Source organism: Artemia sp. Qi Xiang Cuo, chromosome 12 (assembly GCF_049724085.1).
Source record: "Artemia sp. Qi Xiang Cuo chromosome 12, ASM4972408v1, whole genome shotgun sequence".
Classification (NCBI taxonomy): Eukaryota; Metazoa; Arthropoda; class Branchiopoda; order Anostraca; family Artemiidae; genus Artemia; species Artemia sp. Qi Xiang Cuo.
The window spans coordinates 37,909,863-37,937,644 of record NC_142805.1 but is presented as its reverse complement, the minus strand read 5'-3'; the positions used below and the strand labels follow the sequence as shown (position 1 = coordinate 37,937,644).

Sequence of the window (27,782 nt, the reverse complement as noted above, 5' to 3'; positions counted from 1 at the left end):
CTTTTATTTTTGAAATCGGAAAATAGAAGTGACATGATATCCCGTGGTATGTTTGTAAGTCCGAAGGTGTACTTTATACTGAAACACAACAAGGAAATTAAAAGTGTTGCAAGGGGGTACCTACGCACAATGGGGAAAAGAATTTTGACATGTCCATTTATAGGAGATATATTGAAAATATTGAATTGAAAATACAATTCCACGAGCAAAACTGTTGGCAATTAGCTCATTAAATTATAAGAATTTTACGGTAAATATTGAAATGATTAATATGAATACCATTTCCGACAAGGTCTATAATTGTTGAGATGGTGTGAGTACCCTAACTCTTGAGAACTGCTTAACTTACGACCGAAGCAAGCGTGTAAATCATAGGAAAAGTCTCGGTGTGAGTAAACTGCAATAAAACAAATTTCCCAAAACCCTGGGGGGCCTTTTAGACCGTGGGGGGGGGGGGCTTCGACCATCCGAATGGCCGCCAGTGGGGGGGCATCACCACCGGTATCCTTTAGAGGCTTAAAGCAGATTTTTCTTCTATGCACAAGTTGTTTTTTTACTGTTGTCAAACAGTTTTATGTAAACATATTTAATATAATACAATTGGATTTTGACTCTGTTGTTGATGTTCATTGAATAGGATCGCAAGCACACAAACAGAAATTCATAGATTATGTACAAGTTTATGACACCTTTCAGATGTTTTCTCTGTGGGCCATTAATGAGTAGGAAAACAAGACTTTTTATGAAAATATCAACATCAAATGTCAATAAAATATATACTAATGTTATAGTGTTTGGCAACAGTTATGTGATCGTGTAAGGGCAATTGAAGCTCAAGTTTAATTCATCAAAGGATTGGATCCTGTATTCAATTTATTGGAACCAAATTCTTGGCTTATTGTTGATGATTTGGCTTAATCAATAGAGCAATGATCTGAGGAAATGATTCAATTGTTCAAAGTACGTTCTCATCATGAAAATGTTTCCGTCACCATGATCCTGCACAAGCTCTTTCATCAGGGTAAATGTAAGGGAACTCTTTCATTGAACTTTACTCATTACATCGTGTACAGAGTTGTTCGTGACTCTAGCTCCCTCATAACTTTAAACAAACAAATTTATCCGGGTGAAACTAAATTCCTGCTTTCAGAATACAATCAGGCAGCAAGCAAAACATATTGATACATTGTGATTGACCTTAATCAAAATACACCTGAGGAACTACGTATTTTTTGTAATAATTTAGATCTTGAAATAACTGTATATCTGCTGGTGGGCGACAGGAAAAGATATTAGTTGAAACTATGACATTGAAGAAGTTACATCACAATAGATACTTGGTCTCTGTTTTGAATAGTTCAAAACCACGACTTAGGAAGGCCATACTGAACAATGTAGACCGGGAATTTATTAAACTCACTTCCGAACTGTGTTTAAATTTAACTTGTTCGTGCACTGTCCAAGAGAAACCCCAGTCGAAAACAGAAAAGAAAACATTTAGTTCAGGCAGGGGAAGGTTTTCTTCACAGTTTTACTTCCAATAATTGCCGATCTTGTTAGCAATCTTCTTCTTTCATCATCAAAAAAAGAAAATATGACTAGATCATGTAAATTGACTGCAATTGATGAGGCTCTATCTCCACTACAAATTTTGAGGGTAATCTCACGGATTTTCTTAATGACAATAGTATACCTGATGATCATAAACATTTAATTTTTCAAATAGCACTTCGTCGTGTTGACAAACAAAAACCTTATCAAATAAAACCCACTAGTGTTGTGAATGTTTCAGATAAGACACAAGAGTCAAGTACTTCATCTGTGTCAGCAACAGCAGCAGCACCATTACTCTCGGACATATCAAAAATATTAATTTATTACCTGTTTCCTATCGGGAGCGGGGTAAAAGACTGTTAAAGTAGTTGAATGAAATAAGTGATGTTAAAATTGATGATACAAGTAAGCAAATCACTCTAGGTAGGTAGACGTCCAATCTTATTGATCTAATAACTGATGTTGTCTCAAATCACAAGAAAACTGTAACCATTGAAACAAATATTCTTAGATATTTAAACACATCGAACTGTTCCAAAGTGCATGTGTTTAACAGAATTTTTTTTAAAGAATTGACATGAGTAAATGATGATGATGATGATAATTCGGATAAGGATGATTTTAAAATGCTAATGCTAACAAGTACACTCAAATCAATCTACAACAGTGATGATGATTCAACTTTAAAGGGTAGGAAAAAACGTCGTTCCACTGCTACCACCAGTAAACAAAAGGGTAGCGGAAGAAAAATACACATTTACTTGCCAAATAGATTAAACTCTGCAACGTATCTATGCAAATTTCGGTGAGAAGGGAAGTCTTGGTGCCCCAAGTACACTTGCTCATGCCTCTAATGTTCAAAAGAGTGTAGAAAAAGAATGTCTTCAAAGTTAACCGAGCTATACCTTTCATCGAAATCGTGGACTTCGTGGTAATCAATATCGAAAAACAAAGGCCTTCTAACTATTGCAAATCAAGCAAGCTGATCTTATGACTTTGAATGAGATACAGCGACAATACAATAAGCCCTATAAGTACATTTTATTTGCGATTAGTATTTTTAGTCGCTACTTATATGCAATTCCATTGAAATCTAATCGTAGGGAGGAGATTGTAATGGCTCTAGAAATAATACTCGGCAAATATTCCTACAGTAAAGTTCAGATAGATTGAGGGAGTGAATTTGTCAATCCATATGTAACAAAAATTCTATTGAAATAAGGTCCATAGCTGTATCATAGTCATAGCCCAATCAAGACTGCATTGGTTGAAAGATTCATTAGAACCATTCGTCTTCTCATTTCCAGATATTCCATACTCAAAAATACTGCTGCCTTTATTTATGATTTTTATAAAATAATGCATCTTTACAATCAATGTCCTCATCACTCCCTATCCAAACATAGTCCTCTTGAAGTTCATCTTGGTGACAATACACTTTACGTTTTTCTCAAACAATATTCTTCTAGCAATGAAAGTGAGTTTGAAAGCGAATTCTCTGTGGGTGATACAGTTCGAATCAATCGTACAAGCACTATTTTTGAAAAGGAAATTGCCCATAGTCTACTGAACTTTTTAAAGTGTCAAAAGTTTTAGAGACAAAACCTGTGACCTATCGACTATGAGACAGAAAAGACGATGATTTTTTTATTTTTTTGGGGGGGGGGGTATGACTATGAGTGGCAGAAATTTAAAGACAGTAGTTTTTATCAAATTGAAAAAGTATTAAAAACTCGAATATAGGGTGGTAAGAAACAGTTGCTATTTCTCTGGCTTGGCTATAACTCTGAATTTGATTCTTGGATAGGTGTTGAAGACATACGCAATGTCTAATGATTTTTATGTGACATTCATGTCCAATATTTCTGATCCTCTCTATGACGATTTGAATAGAAGAAGTGATTTTTGGACTAAACTCCCCCTTGCCATTAAATTTCAAGAAAGATATGAAGCTGCTCTCGTCGATTGTATTATCAAGAATACATATGATGTCCTAAGAAAGGAGATCCCTTATGAGATTAAAATAAGACTCTTTGACTTCGGTCATGAAGGTGCGGTGGCAACTTTTGACTCTAATGATTACCCTATTGTAACCATACGCTACAGGGAATACAACAATATGCATGAGCTGTGTCGATTTATCAACAAAAAAAGCTGCAAGTAGAAAAAAGGTGGTTTCACTTTCAACTATTCGACAGAACAAAGAATAATTTATATTACCAATCCATTTGTGAATGACAGAATTGTTCTCAATGAGAATTTACATGAGGTTCTCCGTCTTAAAAAGCGTATTATTAAAGCAGAAAATTTCAGTGGCAAGGACCTTGTTATCTATACAGATTATGCACCTAGTTTCTCCTTGTACAGTTTTATATTTGTATACAGTTCATTTGTGGAACCGTCGAGAATAGGTAATTCAAATGTTCCCCTTATACGTGTTCAAGAGAGAAAAGATAGGGAAAACAATGTTTATCACTAAAATAGAAGGCATATCAAGTATGCTCCCGTAACCACTTCGTATTTGGAACTCTGTTAGTTAGCACTAAGAAGTGAACTCGGCGATCTTTTAGCTATAACAAAGGGTATATGTGTCATTAAATATAATTTTTGACCCATTGCTTAAGATGAACAATAGACGAATTCCATTTGTCTTTCCTGACATTGATTTCCTTGTTGCTGCTCTGAGTCATCGTCAAATAGGTCATGGGATGGACTATTACAAGGGGCATACTACAATGTCTGGCTATGGTCTTGGTAGTTGGTTTGCTAGGCTATGTCGTTCTGCACTACCTATTGCCAGAAAATACATTGTACCGCCTGCAAAAAATTTTGCTGCCTCAACACTACAGAACTGTGGCTCGGGACTGGGCTCGGGAAAATATTAGATCTTCAGCAAGAGCTGTTAACAACAAGATAACAGAAAGATATTAACAACAATTAAAATCTCAGCAAAATGGTAAGAGTTAAAAAAAGGATGCGTGCTAGTCAGTAACTCATCAGTCTCTACCCAGGTGGGAAGCGAAAGATATTAACAACGACTTTCAAGAAAAAAGATGAGCAATAAAAAGAAGAAGAAAAAGATTGATCAAAGAAAGATTTCTTCTTTTAAGATGACCCATCTCCCCCACAAAGAATAGAATTCATCAATACCCTCGCCATTGAATCTATTCAATGCTGAAAATGTCGATGTCAGTGTCATGCATCTGAAAAAATACACTTCCAAATATTTTCCAATGTGGACCATTTCATCGATTTATCATCCACATTTATTGACTTAAATGTTGTGGTGAAGAACAGGTCAGACAATCTTACCCCCACCGATGCAGACAGTGTATCCTATGAAAACTTTATCCTACACAACTTGTTCAGACAAAACAATGTATTCATTAATGTAACATTGGTGAGCATTAGCATAATTTATCAAACTATGCAAGCTACATACAATTTACGTTGATGACTCCAAAGTCATATAAGGAGTTGAGAGGACAGGCAAGGGGTTATGAATATAGATCGAATGTTGATATGTATTGTGATTTAACTGCTGAAGTGACCAAAGAGTATCATTTCGTTGGAAAATTAAATCATGAAATATTTAATATATCTCAATGGTTGCCCCTCAACTTTAAGATTGACATAAAGTCACAGCTAGCTCAGGCCAGTTTCATTCTGAGAAAAGCACTTGCTGTAGCACCTGATGCAAATGGCAATCTCACTTCAACAATTCTTCACATTCGAAAACAACAGGTTATGAGCTCTGTTGCATTGGTAGTGAAAAAGCTGAGAGCGAATGGTAACAATATCAAACTTCTTGTTCCCTATACGATCACCAATCAACGTCGTATTACCATCGGTTCTCGTAGTTATACGGATTCATCACTTATCAATGGATAAATCCCCTCAAAACTTGCCTTGGCCTTTGTGGAAAGTGCTAATGCCGTTGGATCCTGGACCGCATCCCCCCACGATTTTAGTTTTTTGGCTTATCCAGTCTTGGGTGCAAGGTGAATGGAATTCCCTTGGATAATTTATCATTTGACAGAAAATATTACAGAACTCTGTTTGAATTGACTATGCAATCACTAATTCGCGATTCACAACTATTTTAAAATTGAATAACCAATTCAATGTTTTCAAAAAATAACCTCTCCAATCAGTATAATATTGATTTCAGTGCTCTAAGAATAAAATATTCTAATAATATATATATATATATATATATATATATATATATATATATATATACATATATATATATATATATATATATATATATATATATATATATATATATATATATATATATATATATATATATATATATATATATATATATATATATATATATATATATATATATATATATATATATATATATATATATATATATATATTATTAGAATATTTTATTCTTAGAGCACTGAAATCAATATTATACTGATATATATATATCAGTATTATATATATTATATATATATATATATTATATATATATATATATATATATATATATATATATATATATATATATATATATATATATATATATATATATATATATATATATATACATATATATATACGTTTTTTTGTTGTTTTTAGATTTCCTTTTTTACATGTAGATATTCATTATTGTCGGCAAAGACCAGCGGTGGAAGGTCATATGCATTCACCGTGTATTGATCTCGTAGGAAAAAGCCAGGATCACATTTACTACAATACAATGCAGTTTCACTCTTTATTATATTTCCTTTTGAAGTCAATGATACTTTTTCCATTCGTATTATAAAATTTACGGGTGTCAGTTTGTTTATTTGATGTAATGTCAAAAATAAAATTCTCAAATGAAGAGTGACTCTCTCTAACAGCCAAATAAAAATCTGTAGGCTTGTAATCATAACTACCATTGTCTTCACAAGGATGGCGTAGAAACCATGGCGATGGCAAAAAACATTCTGATAGAGTTTTGAATCAACATGGACTGTTTAGGGAGTGTTCAATAGCAAATCCGCAATATAATTTTGATTTGTTTTGATTAGTATGTCAATAAATTGAGTAAATGCATTTGACCTATAATGTAAATGGCTCATAAAATAATTCAAAGATGGGGCTTCGTTTTTCATGATATTGTCAAGCATCCTTTGGGAGAATATTTTCTTTTGCACTGATAACTTTTGAGAATGATCATTCAGATTCAAAAATATTTCCAAAGTCGCAAGATTACGCATGATTTTTTTCTCAATTCCATGCATTTTTTTTTGTTCTGGACACTCACACTATAAATTATAAACTAAAGTAACTCACACAAAAATGATTTTTTTTTCTTTAGCACGTTCTCATCGCCTATTGGCTCCCTAGGGAGATGAGTAAACGATCAACTAAAAATACCTAACCAAAGAAAATCATTATAAAACATTCTTATTGTCAGACAACCCACTAATAAAATAACATGTACATTTTCACTCTTTTTTTTCACAAGATGCCCCAATTCATTTTTCTCAAATGTGTTTCATGATTGCATTCAATCCAACTTGTAGTCTGGATATATGCATAATATTCACTTTAGTGAAAAAACATAATTGTTCTTCCAACTTAAATTTACTCAAAGATATAACATATCTACCGAACATATCATCCCACTCAAATGTTAACCTACAATCCTTTGCAATTTCCACTGCTACATTGGGGACTCTCGTCTTCATATCATTACAGTCAATTCCTTCAACTTTCAATAGTGTAAAACTGCTCATTTTAAATAAAAGATGGTTTTTTGAACTGCAATCAATGTAAGAGAGACGAACGTCTATTTGGAACTGTGATATTAACTCTGCATCAAGTTTTTATATCAACACTCAAGGCCAGAGTAAAAGCGTCGACGCCAAAAAACAAACCAGTGTGAAGAACCACATCCGTCTACAAACAATTAACTAATTTAATGAACTTTCCAAAAAACATATTTCTTAGAAACATTGATGCCTAAGAACAAATGAGTGTGAAGAACCACACCCGTCTAAAAACAATTAACTAATTTAATTAACTTTCCAAAAAACATATTTTTTAAAAGCATTGATGCCTAAAAACCAACCAGTGCGAAGAACCACACCCGTATTAAAAGCTACTGGCCCTCAAAATGGTATGGCTTTGATACGGCTCACTCATTTTTATAGCTGATACGTTATTATTTACAAACATGAAAATCAAAAGAGCATTGCCTTGATACGGTTCAGTGATTCCTATAGATGATACGCTATTAGTTATAAGCCTGAAAATCAAAAGAGCATTACCTTGATACGGTTCAGTGGTTCCTATAGCTTCTATAGAAATATAACCTAGGGCTCTACTTATTACTACTGGAAATTACTCCCATGTTAATAAAAAAATCCTGTTGACTGAAAGGCTTTGTTCCTCCAAAATTATTTAGGATTAGTTATGAATTCCATTTTCTTGTAAAGAAAATTTAAATGTGCTTTACTGATAAGCCTTATATATGGTCCTTTTTTTAAAGAGAGCAACTATCATATGACGTAATTTTTATGTGAAAAACAGAATTTCAATGGTAAAAGCTTTATTCATAATCAAATACACAGAAAATTATGGTGAGTTTCAAACCTCTTCAGTAGATGACCAAGTTCATTTTCCTTTATGTGGTTGACAATCGTACAAAGTCCTTCTTGTAAGGGACCTATATTTACTATATTCACTTGTACAGCAGAACATAATTGCTCACCTGTGTTGAATCGATTCAGTGGTATTACTTATCTGTTAAACTTTTCATCCTATTTCGAAAGCTAGTCGGCTTTCAATTATTATTTCTGCTACAAAATTTGCTGATCTTATTTTCACTTCACTCTCCAGCCTCTTCGTGTCCAATCATGTGAATTCAATCAAGGCTTTCGTTAAAATGAAAAACTAGAGACAGTACCAAACAAAGTCTTGCTTAGAGCTATGAAATTAGTTAATTCTCTCCCAATCTTTGTACAAGATCCTGAAAACCGTTATTGATCTTCATAAGCATTAATAAAATATTGATATTCATAGTGTCATTGTTTTTAGTACATTGATTTAAAAAACTTTTTCCACAAAATATGTTTTACAAAGAAAAGTAAGGAGCTCAACTAAGCCAAAACTGAGCAGATATAAAGTAACGTTCCAAGTGTAAAATTACTACAGATCACAGTCAATAAATAAATGAAACTCAAAACAAACAGAAATTACAATAGAAAACCAAATCAAATTCAAAACGAGCAAAAAAAAACTTGAATAGGGCTGACAACCCCCTTGCCATCTCAAGAAAAGAATATAATTTGCATCTTTCTGAAAAAAAAACAAACATATGACCGTGGGTTGTAAGTTTAATATTCATATACTGATATTTATTCCATAAAGTTGGAAAAATGTATTGAAGTAAAAAAAGTGAAAACATTTTTAAATATGTTTTGTTTTCAGTCGAGTGCAGATTATGTTCTGGTCTTGAGAAGGCATCGGGGTTTTCAGCTCCACTCATGTTAATTTTTGCTCGTTTTGAGTCGTGACTTGGTTATTTATTGTAATTTTTGTTTGTTTTGATTTTCATTTCTTTATTGATGGTGATATGCGGTAGTTTTACGCTTAGAAGATTATTTGACTTTAAATCTGCTCATTTTTGGCTTAGTGGAACTCTTTACTTTTCTTTTCAACGGAACGCCTTATATTAGGTATCCTTTTCTCAGACTACACTATAGTTCTGTGATGAACACTTAAACGTTCAAATAGGGATAAATCCATTTATTTAGACAGTAAAAACAGGTAAAAAAGTATGAATATTTTGAAAAGTATGATATTAAAATTAAAACTAACATATTTATACAAAATAAAAAACTTTGTACCTGTCCATTAGAAGTTTCAATAATATTTCTATATAGAGTGGCGCTTCCTATGATAAAGCGTATGTACTCTTTTGAAAACCTACATGCATAGTTCTTTCGTTTAAGTGAAACCCCTAAACGTTCCGTAAAAGTTTCACCTTAATACCCTTAGCGTCATTAGTTACAGTAACTGTAGTGGTAGTATTAATAGCATATGTATTGCCTTTTGGTGATTTGTATACTGTTCTCACCAAGTCCTGGGAGTTTAAACTTAGTGCAATTGGCTGTTGCTATGACATTACTTGTATATATTATTGATAACCTGCATATTTCTATGCATTTTGTGATTTTTATATTAATGCTCTTTGCCTTAGAAGTTGTTTTAATTGAGGTAGTAGTTGAAGTAAAAGCAATAGTAGTATTAGTAAATGTAACAGCGGTAGTGGCATGCAAATATTGCCTTTTGGTCAATTGATCTTCCCCTTTAAGCATTTCTGAAAGTTCCAACTTAATATTGGACTCCACTTTTGAGATGCGCTTTTTGACAATGTGAATGCGCATAGTCTCTTTTGATTTAGTTCAAATTTCTCCTTAATATTTTAAACATAGTACTGGGGTTATATTAGTAGTAGTGGCAGCAGTAGTAGTGGTGGTAGTTGTAGTAGTAGCGTATAAATATGACCTTTTCGGTCAACTGATCATCTCCCTTGTCATTTCCAGAAAGTTCTGAATTGACATACTAAGTCATTCTGAGTTAAGCTCTTTTGACAGGCAGTATACACATAATCTGTTTTGATTTAGTTTAACACTACCTTCAACCTTCTCTGAAAGGCTCACCTGAATGCCCTTTGCCTTTTTGGAAAGCAATGGTCAAACATGCATACCTTTCTCAGAAACATATACTATACGTAAACAGCGAACGAATTACCTAATTTACAGCCTTTGTTCTGGGGTCGTTGAGGCGATTGACGTACCTCAAGGTATAATTACAGGATCTTTCAACAATGGTGAAGAAAGTAGACTGGCTGAGGTTTGTTTTGGGAAATGATGGTTGTGGGAGGGGGGGCTAGTTCTCAATTCGCTTTTAATTCTTAAAAAGAGCTCAATAACTTCCTATTTCCAATGAAATGAGCCCTATTCAAAGTTTATACGACCACCCATACCTTAAAACATTACATGCCTTCGGGGCATAGCTTACAACCCTTGCCTCCAGGTTCTGACGGACGATTTCAACCCTTATGGCCTTTTTACCCCTAACGTTCTTTTTACCCCTATCTTCAGAGTATTTTTTATAAAAAAATGGCTGTCTAAAAATTTCTATCGGATGTATTTGGGGAAAAAAGATGATGGGGAGAGGGCAAGTTCACCTCCAATCACTTTTGACTCTCAAAAAGGACATTAGGAATTCTGATTTCAAATTGATTTTGCCATATCCGAAGTTTATACGACCACCCTTTCCATAAAACTTTTTAATGTTAACAATGGGAAACTAAAATAACAAATGGTCCTTGCCCTGGGGACCGTGAGGGGGGGGGGTGTCATCCCCAATGCCATAATTACTGGACCTTTCAAATAAGCTAAGCAAAGCTAAGCAAGCTGGAAGCTAAGCAAAATGGCTGTCTCAAAATTTTGATTGGAGGTATTTGGGGAAATGACAGGCGGTTGGGGATGACTATTAAAAAGAGTATTAGAACTTTCGGTTTCCAAGTCAACGAACCACCTCCGAAGTTTATGCGATCACCATTTCCATAAAAACCTTATATGCCAGGGCATAACATACAACCCTTGCCCTGAGGGCTCTGGGGGTCAATTTTCAACGGTATTATTATTGAACCTTTCAACTGTGCTTAACAAAATGGCTACCTAAAAATTTGACTGAATGTATTTGGGGAAATGAAGGGCGTTGGGGGGACTGGTTGCCCTCCAATCACTTTCAACTATCGGAAAGGGCAATAGTACTTGTAATGTCCAGTCGAATGAGCCCCTTTTAAAGTTTTTACGACAACTCCTTCTGTGCGAAGTGCCCTGGTAAAAAAAAACTAAGAAACAAATAAATAGATAACACATTGTGCCCACATCGCTCTTGACTTAGGCCACAGAATTGTGCTGGGTACGATTTTTGGATTATTTTTTCAACAAATGGTTATCTCGAAATTCTTATCAGATGCATTTCGGGAAAATGCGATGTTTGGGGGAATAGCTGCCTTTCGATCATTTTTACTCTTGAAAAGGGCGCTAGAACTTTTGATTACCAGGCCAATGAGCCCCCCCCCCCCGAGGCTTATACAACCACCCTTTCTTTGACAATCTTATATGCACCCAGGACATAACTTACAATCCTTACCCTGAGGGCTGTGGGGGAGGGGTTGTCATCCTCAATGATATAATTTCCGGACAACTACGTTGAACATAATGGCTATCTCAAAAGTTTGATTGGATGTGTTTGGGGAGATGATCAGCGCAGAGGGGCTGGTTGCCCTCCAATTACTTTAGACTACTAAAAATGACACTAGCCCTTTCAATTTTCAATCGAATGAGCCCCTATCGAAGTTTCTACGACAACTCCTTCTATACGAAGTTCCTTTGTCTAAAGAAACAAAAATAAAAATAAATAAATAAATAACACATTGTGCCCACATTGCTATTTACATAAGCCTCTGAATAATTAACCTCTGAGATACCAATGGCATATGCTTAATTAGCTCAAAATCGGGTGCCATTTATTCAAAAGGCATACATAGAGTTCTTGGTCATTAGGACCACCAAAGGTATAAACGTTAGTGTTATTACAGCGACATCCATGGGATTGTACTTGTATAAACTGGTGTAAGGCATAGTACTCGCGATCGGTTGATAGCCCATTCCAAAGTTTATAATGTTTCCTTGGCTTTCTTCTATATTTAATGTCTCTTGAGCTTTAACAGTAGCTTCTCTTTAATTACACTACCATTTATCTTAGAAAGTTATGGACAAATTCCTAATTTATTTTTATATTTCTATAAGAATGAGATATAAGAATATCTTTTAATTTCCAAAAATTCCGAAATCAACATTCAAACCTCATTTTGACCAGAAAGTGATTCGATTCAAAAGCTCATCAACAGACAAATTTAATATCTGAAGAAAACTTCGTTTTCGGCTCGTGTACCAATCCCTTTGAAAATCATATTTACTTCTTCTTTCGTAGTAAAGACAATATTCAATTGTCCGTGTCCAAGAGCAACAGAACTTCTCAAGAAATGGATTTTGGTTGGGGAAGGGATGAGAGAAAGATATGCTTCTTTGAGAATGAATATCCTTTATATAAGTATAATAGAATACTGAAAAGAAAAATAAAAATAAAATCAATATGAAAAATCTGAGAAAAAATAATGTGGTAAAATTATTCCATTAAATAGGCTATTATTGGTTGTTATATTTATGAAACTGTACTTATAACAATTTAGTTTCAATAGTGTAATGAAGAGAGAGTATAAAAAGAGGTGACGATTGGACGTAAAAGATTCGTCAGAGTACCCTGAAACTGCTTGGGACTTCAACCCTCAAACTTATGGGTTAAATTCAACCAGCCCTTCGGCCCCAATTCACTTGTTACACTTACACCACACATCTATCGCTTGGGGGAAGCCCGAGACTTAGGCCCCTCACGATTGTCATTTTCTTCTAGCGCTAATTACTGCTTCTAACGCAATTATTTTTGGAGTTTTTTTAATCCCAAAAAGCTAGAAATTCCTCGCTCAGTTTTAGCTTATATCTTCTAACTGTAAAACAAAAGAAAGTAATTTTTAAATTGCAAAAATTATTAAATTCGGTTCCTAAATATTCTTGTTATGACCAAAAACAATCTCTGATACTTCTTAATATTTGTCAAAATCTGACTGTTTAGTGAAACTAACAGACTCACTGGGTATAATAGCTTAAGATACCTGGTTGTGACCTCGTACAAGTTTGAAGACAGAGCCAGTTATTATCTAGGATATTTTTATGGAGTCCGATAGGGTAGGCTTTGCTCTCAGTGTTGTGGAAATTCAACGAATTCTCCCATTATAAAATATCCGCAATTTATCAATGCCAAAAAAAACATTATGCAAAAGGAATCGGACTTTTGAAAAAATCAAGGAAACATGACTAAGAAAAATGAGTTTCTCACTTTGAATAAAAAAATCTGCAGCAGAAATTTCATCAGTGTCAAAACCAAGGGTGAACCAAACAATGCCATCGTTCCCAATGGATATAATAAAGGAGGCAAAGCGTAGAATGTGAAACAAGGCCATGTCACTGATTTCTAATGCACGCTCGGTGAATTCTATTTCCCAAACTGGCTTTAGTCCAAACGAGTTTGATCTGTCAAACGAGTTGGTTCTGCAAAGAAGAATGAATTACCAAATAACGTCTTTCGGCTAATTTTTTGCTTGTTATCGGAGGGATATAACATAAGAGAAACATGATCAAAGCAACAACGATTCTAAATTACAAAACTTCATATCATAAAAAGCTTAAAATGCAATCATTTTAGTAAGTAACATATTTTGTTTCTTACATTGCTGCTTTAAGAAAAAAGCAGACATTTTCGTTTATTTTCTGCAGTATTCAAATAGAAAAAGTAGCATATACAAATATTTTAAACCCTTGGAACTTTTTTGAAGAAGAAAGCACAGCTGATGAACTCTTCTCCATCGCAATTAGGTAACAAAGTTTTTTCAATGAAAGTAAAGGGCGACATTAGAATAAATGCGTTGAGAAGGTTTGTTGGTATTTGTATCCGGGTTGCAGCGGTAGCTAGTGACAAATAAGGACAACTTTATTTAACTTTTTATTTGGATTGTATTGAAGAGTGTGTTTATCTTTTTAAAAAAATTTTCGTCGTAGATCTTTGTATTAGACACGGCTCAGAAGAACTCCAAGTATTAATATTAACCATACTATATCAAATCATATCTTTAAAACCTGAAGTGAACAGAAAGTATTCCGTTTACAAGGAGGTCTATCTCCTCCACCTTGACCCCGATCGACCTGTGAAATATTGTTCTGAAAGAATTTTTTTAGCTCAACGAATGTGGTTAGTGGATAATTCTGAGCCATTTATTTACAGATTCTTTTTCAAAACATATGCATGAAAAGTTTTATTATTAAAAGCAAATGTAGATCAATAAGGTCTTCCATTTTTGAGAAATTGTGAACAATGCTTTTTACACCATTATAACTGCCTTTGTAGGCTATATTAACGGTATTCTTAAAGTTTTTTTTTTCGGGAAAAACTTAAAATATAGCGTGAGAAGAGGGGCTTAAGAAAGGACAGGTCACCTCACTTACAGAATAATTTGTTTTAAGTTATAATGTAGTTCCTCACCGTCACTTGAAAAAAAAAACTTGTTTTTCTATTTAATTTCTGAACGTTTTCTACCTTATTCGTAAGCCTATACAAACTATGGGACGGGCTGCCACTCCAGTCCACCCTGCTATTTCCTCTTCAATTTAAATTATACATAGCAATTCTTCAAAACAGAAGATTACACCTGAATATTTCATTTGAATTGCTTTATGAATTTGAATTAGCGAAAAAATGGCATTAAACAACACGTAGCTCTGGCTGAATCTCTTTTGCTGCTTAAAAAGGACGATGAAATTTTATATTTTTTCGCTTGGATCCTCTATCTATATTCTACGATGTCTGATTTGGTACGATTGCCCCTAAAAAAAAGAACAGTGTCCATGATCAACCTTCCCGAACAAGAACATACAAACAGTTGTTTTGTTTAGGTAGTGGCTTCAAAAAATACAAAAGGGTCTTCTAATTTGCTAAAAGCGCTGGCATACTTTTCATCAGCATTAATCCCCTATTTGTTCTGTGCTTCCCCTTTTCAAAAATGGGACTAATCTTTTCAAGCTCGCCATTTGTGGTGAACAACTATAATCCTAATGAATTTTACATATATAGAATCAAATTGAAAGCTGATTCTTTTACTGTATCAGATTTGACGTCCGTTATTACCAAAACTAAATAGCTGCCCATGGAGTTCCCTTTCATTAAAATTCTAATTTTCAATTTTTCCCTATTTTTTTTCAAAATATTAATGGTCTGATAGTTAACTACCTCAAGCTGTCAGATTTTATTTTCACCGGTCTTGGCGCTTTATAGCAGTTATCACAAGTTTTCTGGTGAATAAGTATTTTGAGTTCTACAGCAGGAAATGAATTAAGCAGATCAATATAACTCATTTTTTTTTACTTCTTCTCTTTTATTATGTTGAGGCAGCCCGATCAGTCACATTGGTCAGTCATGATCAGTCACGTTTACTCTCTTGACGTGCTTCGACAACGAGATGTTACTATGGCTGTGTCTTCATTTTGCATATCATGAACAAACCATGAAGGAAATCGATCCATGCTATTGACGTAAAACTATATTTAAATACAGTTAAATATTTTTCCGATCGTAAAACTCACAAACCACCATCTTAAAATAACTGAAACCAAAAACGAACAAAATTTAAAATAAATAGCCGATTCTAACTAAGTGGCAAATAAACAAGCAGTACGACTGGCGTCCTCTATGCTATCTAAGGACCAGAAAATAATTTACGCATTACTGAAAAAATCCTTATTTTGAGTTGTCTGTTTCAATTTCTCATAATATTGAAAAAAAAATTTATCACCTTCATGACCAAGATTGCTGCAAAAATGACAAAAGAAATAAATATGGATTGACAGTTCATTATATATACTTCTATGTGTATGTTGTAGTGATAGTGCATGTTGAGATACATTTATTAAAGAAAATATTTAAAATGTAGTTTGTTTTCAATAAAGTACAAATTATTTTCTGGTCTTTAGAAAACAGAGGGGTCAACAAACCTACTATTCTCAGTTTCTGCTCGTACTAAGTTTAACTCGGTTATTTGTCGTGATTTCTGTTCTATTTCGGTTTCATTTACTTATTGATTGTGATGTATGGTAGTTTTGCGCTTGGTGAATTATTTGACTTTATTTCTGCTCAGCTTTGGTTTAATGTAGCTCCTTACTTATCCTTGAGAATTTTTTTGTTGGAAAAAAGTGTTTATCAGTAATTTCTGTTCGTTTTTTATTGACATAGACTTTATCATTGTTAAGGCAAAGAATATTTTCAATATTTTCAATTTTTCTCCATAAAAATCCATATTTTAGCTCGCTAGTTCTATGTTTTTCGATTTTCAATAACGTGCGATAATTTGAAAATCTGGACACAAAAAGTACCTTTAGATTTATTTTCACACCTTCAAAATTTCCTTGAAAAAATAAAACTAATACCCTATTTTTTTTCCTAATACTAAGCTATTTTGCAAGACGTAAGAAAAAATGCTAGTTTGACGTCCTGGATGCACTTGCAGCTTTTTGATTTAGTTCAAGAGTAAGAGTAGAAGCAGTAATAATCGCAGCTCTAAGAGTTTCAACTTATTACCCTCAGTTTTTCTTGAGATTTTACTGAGACGTCCAGGGGCGTAGCTCCAGCATTTACATTGGGGGGAGAGGGGTCCACCTCTAGATAGTCAATCAACATGGACTATCCTTCAGGGGAAAGCAATGGTGGTTCTGGCCTCTTCAATTTGCTTGTACTTGTAAGAAAGTAAGAAAGTAACTTTCTGCAAACTACGACCTCTAGTTTATTTTAATAAAGATAAATTTTAAAAACTACAAAATGATTATAAATGCTAGATTACTAATTTCATATTTGTGCCCCTAAAATGCATGATCCTGAGGCGATTGCCCCCTCAACCCCTCTCCTCTAAAATCACCTGTGAGGAACGAGGTGTTAGAAAACTTTGAAAAACACAAGCCGAAATGTGTTTTAAAGATGTTTGAAATTATGATGATCCTGTTCCGAATTTTCTCTCCTGTTAGTGTAATGGGAATTCAAGTCTTGTTGACAGGGCCCATCACAAATATGAGCCAAATCTGAGGTTGGACCATTAATTGGATCATGTTTGTTAATTAATTTGGTCAAAGTTGAGCTTCTTTCACTGTTAAGATTGTCTTTACTTTCTGTTTTTGTGTTGCTATAAGAAGACGTAGATGGGAATCAAATCCCTTTTCAACACTTTTTGCTTCTTGTTCCACTTTCCGTTGTTTTATAAAGTTATTTCTTAGTCAAAGAAAGTAAATAAGGAGCTCTACCCTTTACCGATCTCATTAGCCTGGTAGAACCAATTGAAACTGATACAAATTATTTTTCTAATCATAGGCAGCGTGATAGCAGTGCCTAAGTAAAGAACAATGTGGACACAATGTATTATTTTTTTTCTCCATACCCTTGAACTTCGTATCGAAGGAGTTGTCGTAGAAGCTTCGAAAAGAGGTCATTCGATTGGAAATTGGAATGGCTAGGGCCCTTTTTAATAGTCGAAAGTGATTGGAGGGCCACTAGCCTCCCCCCCACGCCCCTCATTCCCCCAAACACATCCAATCAAAATTTTGAGATAGCATTTTTGTTCAGCGTAGTTGATTTCCAGAGAGAAAATATGTTTTTGAGGAGGACACTCCCCCACAACCCTCGGGGCAAGGGTTTTAAGTTATGCCCTGAGGACATATAGGAACTATGTTGGGACAATGTATCATTTATTATTTTTTTTTTCCTTTAGAGCAGGGCACTTCGCATCGAAAAACTTGTCACAGAAACTTTGAAAAGGGCTCATTCAATTGGAAATTGGAGTTGCTTGTGCGCTTTTTAATAGTCGAAAGTGATTTTAAGGCAACTAACACCCCTTCCACGCCCATTATTTCCCGCAACACATCCAATCAAAATTTTGAGACAGCCATTTTGTTCAGGGTAGTTGATTTCGAAACAGAAATTATGTTTTTGAGGAGGACACTCCCCCACAGCCTTCAGGGCAAGGGTTGTAAGCTATGCCCTTGGGGTATATAAGGCTTTTATAGAAGGCCTTGTCGTAGAAACTATAAAAAAGGCTCATTTGATTGAAAATTCAAAGGGCTAGTACCCTTTTTAATAGTCGAAAGTGACTGGAGGGCAACTAGCCCCCCCCCCCTCCACGCCCATCATTTCCCCAAACACATCCAATCAAAATTTTGAGATAGCCATTTTGTTCAGCGTAGTTGATTTCCAGATATAAAATATGTTTTTGAGGAGGACATTCCCCCACAGCCTTCAGGGTAAGGATTGTAGGTTATGCCTTGGGGGCATATAAGGTTTTTATAGAAGGCGCTGTCGTAAAAACTTCAAAAAAAGCTTATTCGATTGGAAATTCAAAGGGCTAGTGCCCTTTTTAATAGTTGAAAGTGATTGAAAGGCAACTAACCCCCCTTTCACGCCCACTTTTTTCCCAGACATATCCAATCAAAATTTTGAGATAGCTATTTTATTCAACATAGTTTTAAGTTCTGTAAATTATATCTTTAAGGATGACAACCCCCTCAAAGCCCTCAGGGCAAGGGTTGTAAGTTATGCCCTGGGGGCATATAACGTTTTCATAGAACGTATTGTCGTAGAAACTTCAAAAAGGGCTCATTCGATTAGAAATTGAAATGGCTAGTGCCCTTTTTAATAGTCGAAAGTAATTGGAAGGTAACTAACACCCCTTCCACTCCCACCATTTCCCCAACATATCCAATCAAAATTTTGAGATAGCCATTTTGTTCCACGCAGTTTAAAGTTCAGTAAATTTTACCTTTGAGCAGGACACTCCCCCCAAAGTCTTCAGGGCAAGGGTTATAAGTTATGCCCTGGGGGCATATTACGTTTTTATTTAAATCTTTGTCGTAGAAACTTGAAAAATGGCTCATTCGATTGGAAATTCAAAGGGCAAGTGCCGTTTTTAATAGTCAAAAGTGATTTGAGGGAAAATAACCCCCCTATCACGCCCACCTTTTCCCATTATATGGGAAATATCATGTATCATAGGCAGCGCAATAAAGCTGCCTAAGTAAAGAACTATGTTGGCACAATGTATTTTTTTTCCTCCATACCCGGCACTTCGTATCGAAGGATTTGTCGTAGAAACTTCGAAAAGGGCTCTATCGATTGGAATTTATAGTGGCCAGTGCCCTTTTTAATAGTCGAAATTGATTGGAGGGCAACCCTGAGGGCATATAAGAACGATGTTGGCACAAAGTATTATTTTTTTTTTTTTCATTTACAGCAGGGCACTTCGTATCGAAGAAGTTGTCGTAGAAACCTCCAAAAGGGTTCCTTCAATTGGAAATTGGAGGGGCTTGTGCCCTTTCAATAGTCGAAAGTGATTGGAAGGCAACTAACACCCCTTCCACGCCCACCATTTCTCGAAGCCCATCCAATCAAAATTTCGGTATAGCCATTTTGTACAGCGTAAGTGATTTTAAGATAGAAATTATGTTTTTGAGGAGGACACTCCCCCACAGCCTTCAGGGCAAGGGTTGTAAACTTTGTCCTGGGGGCATATAAGGTTTCTACAGAAGGCGTTGTCGTAGAAACTTCAAAAAAAGGCTCATTCGATTGGAAATTCAAAGGGCTAGTGCCCTTTCTAATAGTCGAAAGTGATTGGGGGCAACTAGCCCCCCACCCCCCACGCCCATTATTCCCTCAAACACGTTCAATCAAACTTTTCGTAGATGAAGTGTTTGAAAGATGTTTTTTTTCGTATTGTGTCAGTTTTCTCACTTTCCTAACAAAAAATTAAGTTCCGGTAATTGTTCGTTTTTCGTGAACTGAATTATTATTCCGGTGTAAAAAGACGAGATGACTGCTAAAATCGGGTCAAATTTTGTGTACGGTATATAAAAAAGTTTCTTAATCATCAACGCAAGATTCTTACACTTCTCGTCGTTGTGACCCCTATTATTTTTTACCAGACCATCTTTCGCTAGCTAAATTGTCGGTATTGAGATCTAATAATTAGTTAGCCTGAATCTGATCGTCGCTGGCTTCATCACCTGATGGGTCGGCCTAAAGCGATTGCAAGTTTATTAAAACATGAAAAATATTAGTAAAAAAACATTAAAAGGGAAATCATCTATGAAACTAGTTTTCAGCGGCCGACATTTAAAATCCCTCTTAGAATAAACTATTATTAACACACTGACTAGTCTATATAACTGATAAGGTTAACGAATCAACTTCATGAACATCTGAAAGACAGAATTAAACTCCGACTACTATTAACAACTTATTCTTTTCATTCAGACAACTAAGCTTCGACGCTCTCTTATCGTTATAGCTTTCATTTCGTGGAGAGTTAGAACATGCTGTCCCTTTGCAAGTTTTACATCCTGCAGGGCAAGATAAGCCGGTTTTAAACCAGCTATATCTCGTTGAGCTACATTCCAGTTGACAGGAACTCTTCACGATTTTCAGAAGCAGAGGAGGGGCTGGTGGGACGTTAGTAGTCAATGGAAACAAGAATTCATCTTTATTTTTCCAACCCCATTCCGCGGCTTTAAGTTCAGAACCAGGATCACCACTCGGTTGATTTTGAATTGAAGTTATCAAGTATATTGCCGTAGGTTCCATAGGTTGCATCAAGATATGGCTAATTGTAGACAGAGAAAAGCCAAGACAGATATTCCATGTAGTTGAGAGGTAAATGTTTAAATTACTGGGGCACGGGTTTAAATGTTTAAATGGCGGGAGTATGCATGACTCTCTTATTGGACACGTACTTGTTTGTTAGTTTTTCGGAAAGGCATGCCTGCCTAAAGTCTCAGGCATGTTGACCAAGAATTTAAAATTGACATAAGACAGTTAGATTGCCTGTAATGAGAGGCAAACAAGGCACGCCCGCCTATGGTCTTAAGAAGGTTGACTGTGAATAGAGAGCTTACACAGGACCATTATTATGCTGGAAATAATAGGTAAAAAATTATTTAAAGACATCGTTATCCTCGATATAATACCAAGTCGTTGCCTAAACTCAGCCCCACATTTTGAAAGATCTCAATTTTTCACAAATTTTTCAAATTTTTGGGTCACTTGCCCGAGACTTTGGGTGGGTTGGCGCCCCCAAATATTATCCCAAATAGTGGATCTCTACTCCATGCCTGAACTTGGTCGAAAACTCTGTAACTGCGGAATTTAGCAGCATCAGAAGTTGGTGGTAACTGTTCTGGGTGGACGAACGTGCTAGCAGTAGTCACCTTCTTAATAAAAACTTCCCTAAGGAGTTCATTCCGATTTTACCCTTTTGATGAGCCATAGGCTATATCATAAGCAGGGCGTCTTCTCCAGCAATCCTTATTTCCTCCTTCAAAGCTAACTTCAGCATGAAAACTGCAGCTGATATACAGAAATCGGCATCTGCCATTAGCTTCTTCAGAGCAAGGCCTTTTCTCACAGTGTGGATCCATGAATTACAGTCACAGCCTAAGATGGCATGAGAAAAAAGAATCAAGTGGCATGTCTCTTGGCCAAGCTTCTCTTTCAATTGGTGAATATTCTGTATTCGGGGGCCTTTGTTCGACTTTGGCTGAGGTGCAAAGAATAGTTTCTTGCTTGATAGGTTACCGTGATAAAACGATAAAACCAAAAGATCAGTATCATCTCCAATGGCGGCAGTGTCATAATACTGGGAAGAATCAACAGCAGGTTGCACAATTAGGACATCTGCACCACCTGGTGCCTGGACTACGACGAAGCCCTTTGATCGGAGATAAACAGTCAACGCGCAGATAAACCTGGCCTTATTTTTCTTGCAGGACAGGAACTCATCCTTTTTTACCCTCAACTGCATATCTGGTGTGAAGAAGATCTCACGGCCGATTATACGACTTCTCTTCGACTGGGCCCTATCTTTTATGGTAGCTCCAACATTGTAGCCGTCAAACACAATAGTGGCAGATGGACACTTTTGTGTCACGTAAGTAATATAATGATCTAGGGTTTTGGAGTATTGTTCATTTTTGGCCCAAGCAATTCTGTGCAGAAGAGCTCCAGCGTCGATGATATATTGAATGCCCCTGGGAAGGGGAGTAGAGCGCTCCTCAAGATTACAAGCCTGTGCTACAGACTTGGAAAACTTGCTTGTTCGGAGACCGGAGCATGCAAAAACTGTAAAAAAGTGAGGCCGGAACACAGTTCGTGTTGAAAGTACTCAGATTACGTAAGATTGATCCTCTTTATTAGTGGGATCAACCTCTGAAAAAGGAGAGTGGGATCCAGTCTTTTGCTATCTCCACATGGATTCTGCGTTCTAGTAGATTGGACAGCCTGTTGTTTTTGTCAAAATACAAAATCAGCGACCAGCTTTCTAGACATGGAGTCAATGATTTTTAGGCCTAAATTTCTATCAGAATCAACGTTGGCAGATTCGTAGGCTGTCAGATGGTTGGTGATGTTTCTTAGTTGAAGATCCTCATTAAATGGTGATCCTTTTTCTAGGAAATCAATAACGATCTGAGTGTCTTTACAGTCTGTTAGCTGCCTCGGCTCGGACGCTTCCTTATATTGTTTACTAGTTCCATAGAACACCTGTGACATACCTTCCATAAGAAGATTTAATGCAGAGCAGACTGGTCGAGACAAAACCCATAAAGACCTTTTAACCTCGGTCAAACCACTTTCGTCGGTAAGACCACCAGCCGTTTTGAGACAACGCACGAGCTCTTGCCCAATCATATGATCCGTGAAGAGCCCAGCCCAGAATCTATTATAAGATCTGATTACATGCATCCCATACTGGAAGGCTTGTTAAACGTGAAGTGAAAATTGATAAAATTTGCAGTGAAACTTTTTTAGTTTGTAAGGTGACAGATATTTCGAATGACTTTTTTGTATCTATAGATGGCAAGATATCAAACACGGGCGCTAAAGTGCCTAAATAAATGATAAATCAGAGTAATTTTCAATTGTGACTTCTTAGCTTACAGCTTTATCAAAGAAATCACTTGGACAAAGCGTGGGATGAAACTTCGATATAATTTATTGCATACGAAGGTAATGAAAGTGGTGTAGTTACCTTCTGTGTGTTAACTGGTCTTCTAAACGAGCCAACCATAATTTATCAGCCAATACGTTTTTTGTTTTCTTTTTTACAAGCAATTGATGAATTGGTGGACAATAAGAGCTAAAAGAAACGTGTCAAATGAAAAAATAAAAGTGTATATGGATGAATATGAAACAGTAGTAGACACTACATAAGGTTAATTAGATTTTTCGGCTCAACTCGTCATTTATGTCAGAATAGTTGCCTCCTGATAGTATGATGAAAAAGAGGTCACAACGATGAGAAGGCTAATATCACATGTTGATGACTATGACACTTTTTTCTGGTACATTGTAAACTCAATTTGCTTTTCTTTTCGGGCTCATCTCTTCATTTTACATCAGGACGGTACTTCACATACAGAAAAACGAACATTTGCTGACCGTTCTTTTTTTTTAGAAAAAAACTGAAAAATTGACACGAAAAGCAAACAAAATTAGTTTTGCGTTGACCTGGAATGTGCAACTTCGGATATTTTGTTGAGCTTTTTTTTCTCTAAATCACAGTACAAAAATCATTTCTGTTGCAATTTATTTAGGATCAACCCATATTTTGGCTAGTTTGCCTGTACTAGAACTGGAGCCAAAAGTTTATAACTTTTGTAAAAGAACTGGTTAAGGAGCAAAAGTCATCTTACATCGCTGAGTCTAAAGATTATTCTGATTAATAACTCTGAATTAATAATTTACAGAATATGTAGCAGCCAAGCTGTCGGAATCCTGCGACCACATGAGCACTCTGCCATCTAATAGTAAGGGGGGTGTATGAAGTGGTTTAAAAGTAAAGATAGCCTGTTCCTTCTTTAAATCTTCAATAGGACATTTATCTTCAAGCAAAAACGAAGAGAAGTTACTATTAAGCAAAGACGTTACTCGATTAAATTCAAAAATATTACAGAGTACATAAATAAACATTACACATCCATCAAACAAACATAAATTATGTAGTGAACTCAACTTTTACTTATTTTGTAGAAAAAGTTTTTTTTAGTTAATATCCGTTCGTTTTATATTGACATAGTCTTTTCAGGGAAAAAGAAAACAATTCTTTAAATCCTTTCGTTTTTTTAAGACTTTATGGTTTGGCCTGCTATTTGTATGCAGGAGAAAAATTGTCAGCAATTTTTTAAAGCATACACCCTTTTAAAAATCTGGAAATAAATAATAGTGTTTAATTTAGTTTCATACCTCCTCTAGTTGACCTGAAATAGAAAACTTGATGCCATTCGCAGAAAAAATCTATTTACTTTCTTTGATAGCTTGGGTACACTTACGCTATTTTGATTGGGTTAAATTTTAAGAGCAGAAGTAGCCCCGAAAGTTTGAAAATTATATCCTCAGTAGTTCTTGGGATACTGCTGAGATACCTTATTGGGAATTAGCATTAACACAGTATATTTTGATTTAATCTTAAGGCAACATTTAGTTTTTAAACATAATGGGCAAATGGAACGGTGAGAATAGGATGGAGACTAGTTGCCGTCCAATCACTTCCGATTATTAAAAAGGGCATTAGCAATTACTATTTTCAATCGTATGAGCCCTTTTCGAAGTTCCTAAGACAATTCCTTCGATACGAAGTGCCCTAGTCTAAACAAAAAAAAAATAATAATAATTCATTGTACCCGCAACGATCTTTACTATAAAAATGTCAAGCTTTCCAATCACCTTCGACTATTAAAACGGGCACTAGCCCTTTTAATTTCCAATCGAATGAGCCCTTTTTGAGTTTTTACGATAACACTTTCTATAAAAATCTTATATGCACCTAGAGCATAAATTACAACCCTTGCCCTGAGAGCTGTGAAGGGGTTATCATCCTCTAAGACCTAATTTCCAGAACTTTTAACTACATTAAACCAAACGACTATCTCAAAATTCTGATTGGATGCGTTTGGAGAAATGGCGGGCATGAGAGGGGCGTTAGTTGCACTCTACTTACTTTCATCTAACAAAAAGGCATTAGCCCTTTCAATTTCCAATAGAATGAGCCCTTTTGAAGTTTTTACGACAACACTTACAATAAAAGCATTATATGCCCCCAGGTCATAACTTACGGCCCTTGCCCTGAGGGCTGGGGGGGGGGGGGAGGGTTCATCCTCAAAGACCTAATTTCCAGAACTCTCTACTACGTTGAAGAAAATTGCTCTCTCAAAATTTTGATTGGATGTGTTTGGGGAAATACTGGGCGTGAGAGGGTAGTTATTTACCCTCCAGTCACTTCCGACTATTAAAAAGGGCACTAGCCCTTTCAATTTCAAATCCAATGAGCCCTTTTTGAAGTATCTACGACAGCGCTTTCTATAAAAGCCATATATGCCCCAGGGCATAACTTACAATGCCATCCTCAAAGACATATTTTCCGGATCTTTCAACTACTTTGAACAAACTGGCTATCTCAAAATTTTGATTGGATGTGTTTGGGGTGGGCGTGAGAGGGGGGTAACTTGCCATCCAATCATTTTTGACTATTAAAAAGGCACTAGCCGTTTCAATTTCCAATCGAATGATTCCTTTTTGAAGTTTCTACGACAACGCTTTCTATAAAAAAAATCTTATATGCCCCCTGAACATAACTTACAACCCTTGCCCTGAGGGCTGTGGGGAAGTGTCATCCTCAAAAACATAACTTCTAGAATTTTTAACTAAGTTGAACAAATGGCTATCTCAAAATTTTGACTGGATGTGTTTGGGGAAATGGTGGGTGTTAGAGGTATGTTAGCTATCCTCCAATCACTTTCGACTATTGAAAAGGCCACAGGCCCTTCTAATTTCCTAACAGGCTCTTCTAATAGCTTACAACCCTTGCCCCAAGGGCTCTGAGGGGGTTATCATCCTCAAAGACCTAATATCTAAAACTTTTAACTACGTTAAACAAAATGGCTATCTAAGAATGATGATTGGGTGTTTTTGGGGAAAAGGTGGGCGTGAGAGCGATGGTTAGTTGCCCTGAAATCACTTTCGACTATTTAAAGGCCACAAGCCCATCAAATTTCCAATGGAATGAACCCTTTTTGAAGTTTCTACAACATCATTATCTATTAAAACCTTATATGCCCCCTTGGCATAGCTTACAACCCTTGCCCTGCTCCGAGGGCTCTGAGAGGGTTATCATCCTCAAAGACCTAATTTCTAAAACTTATAACTACGTTGAACAAAATGGCTTTCTAAAAATTTTGATTGGATGTGTTTGGAGAAAAGGTGGACGTGAGAGGGGGGTAAGTTGTCCTCAAATCACTTTCGACTATCAAAAAGGGCACTAACCCTTTGAATTTCGAATCGGTTAAGCCCTTTTTTAAGTTTCTACGACAAAGCTTTCAATAAAAGCCTTATATGCCCCCAAGGCATAACTTACAACCCTTACCTTGAGGGTTGTGGGGGAGTGTCATCCTCTTAGATATAATTTCCGGACCTTTCAACTACTTTGAACAAAACCGCTATCTCAAAATGTTGATTGGATGTGTTTGGATAAATTGTGGATGTGGAAGGGGTGTTAGTTGCCTTCCAATCACTTTCGACTATTAAAAAGGGCACGAGCCATTTCAATTTCCAAATGAGTCCTTTTTGAAGTTTCTACGACAACACTTTTTATAAAAAAAAAACCTTATATGCCCCCAGGGCGTAACTTACAGCCCTTGAACTGAGGGATGTGGGGGGGGGGGGTTGTCATCCTGAAAGACCTAATTTCCAGAACTTCTAATGAAGTTGAACAAAATGCCTATCTCAAAATTTTTATTGGTTGTGTTTGGGGAAAAGGTTGGCGTGAGATACGGGTTAGTTGCCCTCCAATCACTTTCGACTATTAAAAATGGCTCTAGCCCTTTGAACTTCCAATCGAACGAGCCTTTTTTGAAGTTTCTATGACAACGCTTTCTATAAAAACCTTATATGCCCCCATGGCATAACTTACGACCCTTGCCCTGAGGGCTTTGGGGGAGTTTCCTCAAAAACATAATTTCTATCTGGAAATCAACTACGATGAACGAAATGGCTATCTCAAAATTTTAATTGGATGTGTTTGGGGAAATGGTGGGCGTGGGTGGGGTGTTAGTGGTCTTCCAATCAGTTTTGGCTATTAAAAAGGGCACAAGCCACTCCAATTTCCAATCGAATGAGCCCTTTTTGAAGTTTTTTACGTTAACTCCGTCGATACGAAGTACCCTGATCTTAGACCAAGAAAAAAAAATAAGTAATACATTGTGCCAACATCGTTCTTAACTTAGGCAGTGCTATTGCGCTGCCTATGATACAGTTACAATATTGCCCAAAATTTACGCCTTAATACCCTTAGGTTTATTTGTTGTAGTAGTAGCACCAGTAAATATAGTAGTAGCAGTAGGAGTACATTTAATAGTAGTAGTCTTAGCTTTAGTAGCAGTAGTAGTAGTAGCAGTAATAGCAATAGTAGCAGTAGTTGTAGGAGTAGCATCATTTGTATTATGATA

The 27,782-nt window shown here is 35.8% G+C and overlaps 1 protein-coding gene across 1 annotated transcript in view; it reads right to left on the bottom strand.

The window, feature by feature from the left end:
- LOC148946088 (uncharacterized) overlaps positions 1-27,782 on the bottom strand; it is a 146,064-nt gene that overhangs the window by 97,571 nt on the left and 20,711 nt on the right. The window contains exon 4 of the mRNA XM_089097598.1: positions 13,546-13,757. Within this exon, the coding sequence (XP_088953724.1) occupies positions 13,546-13,757 (212 nt within the window). The remainder of the gene's footprint in view (positions 1-13,545; positions 13,758-27,782) is intronic.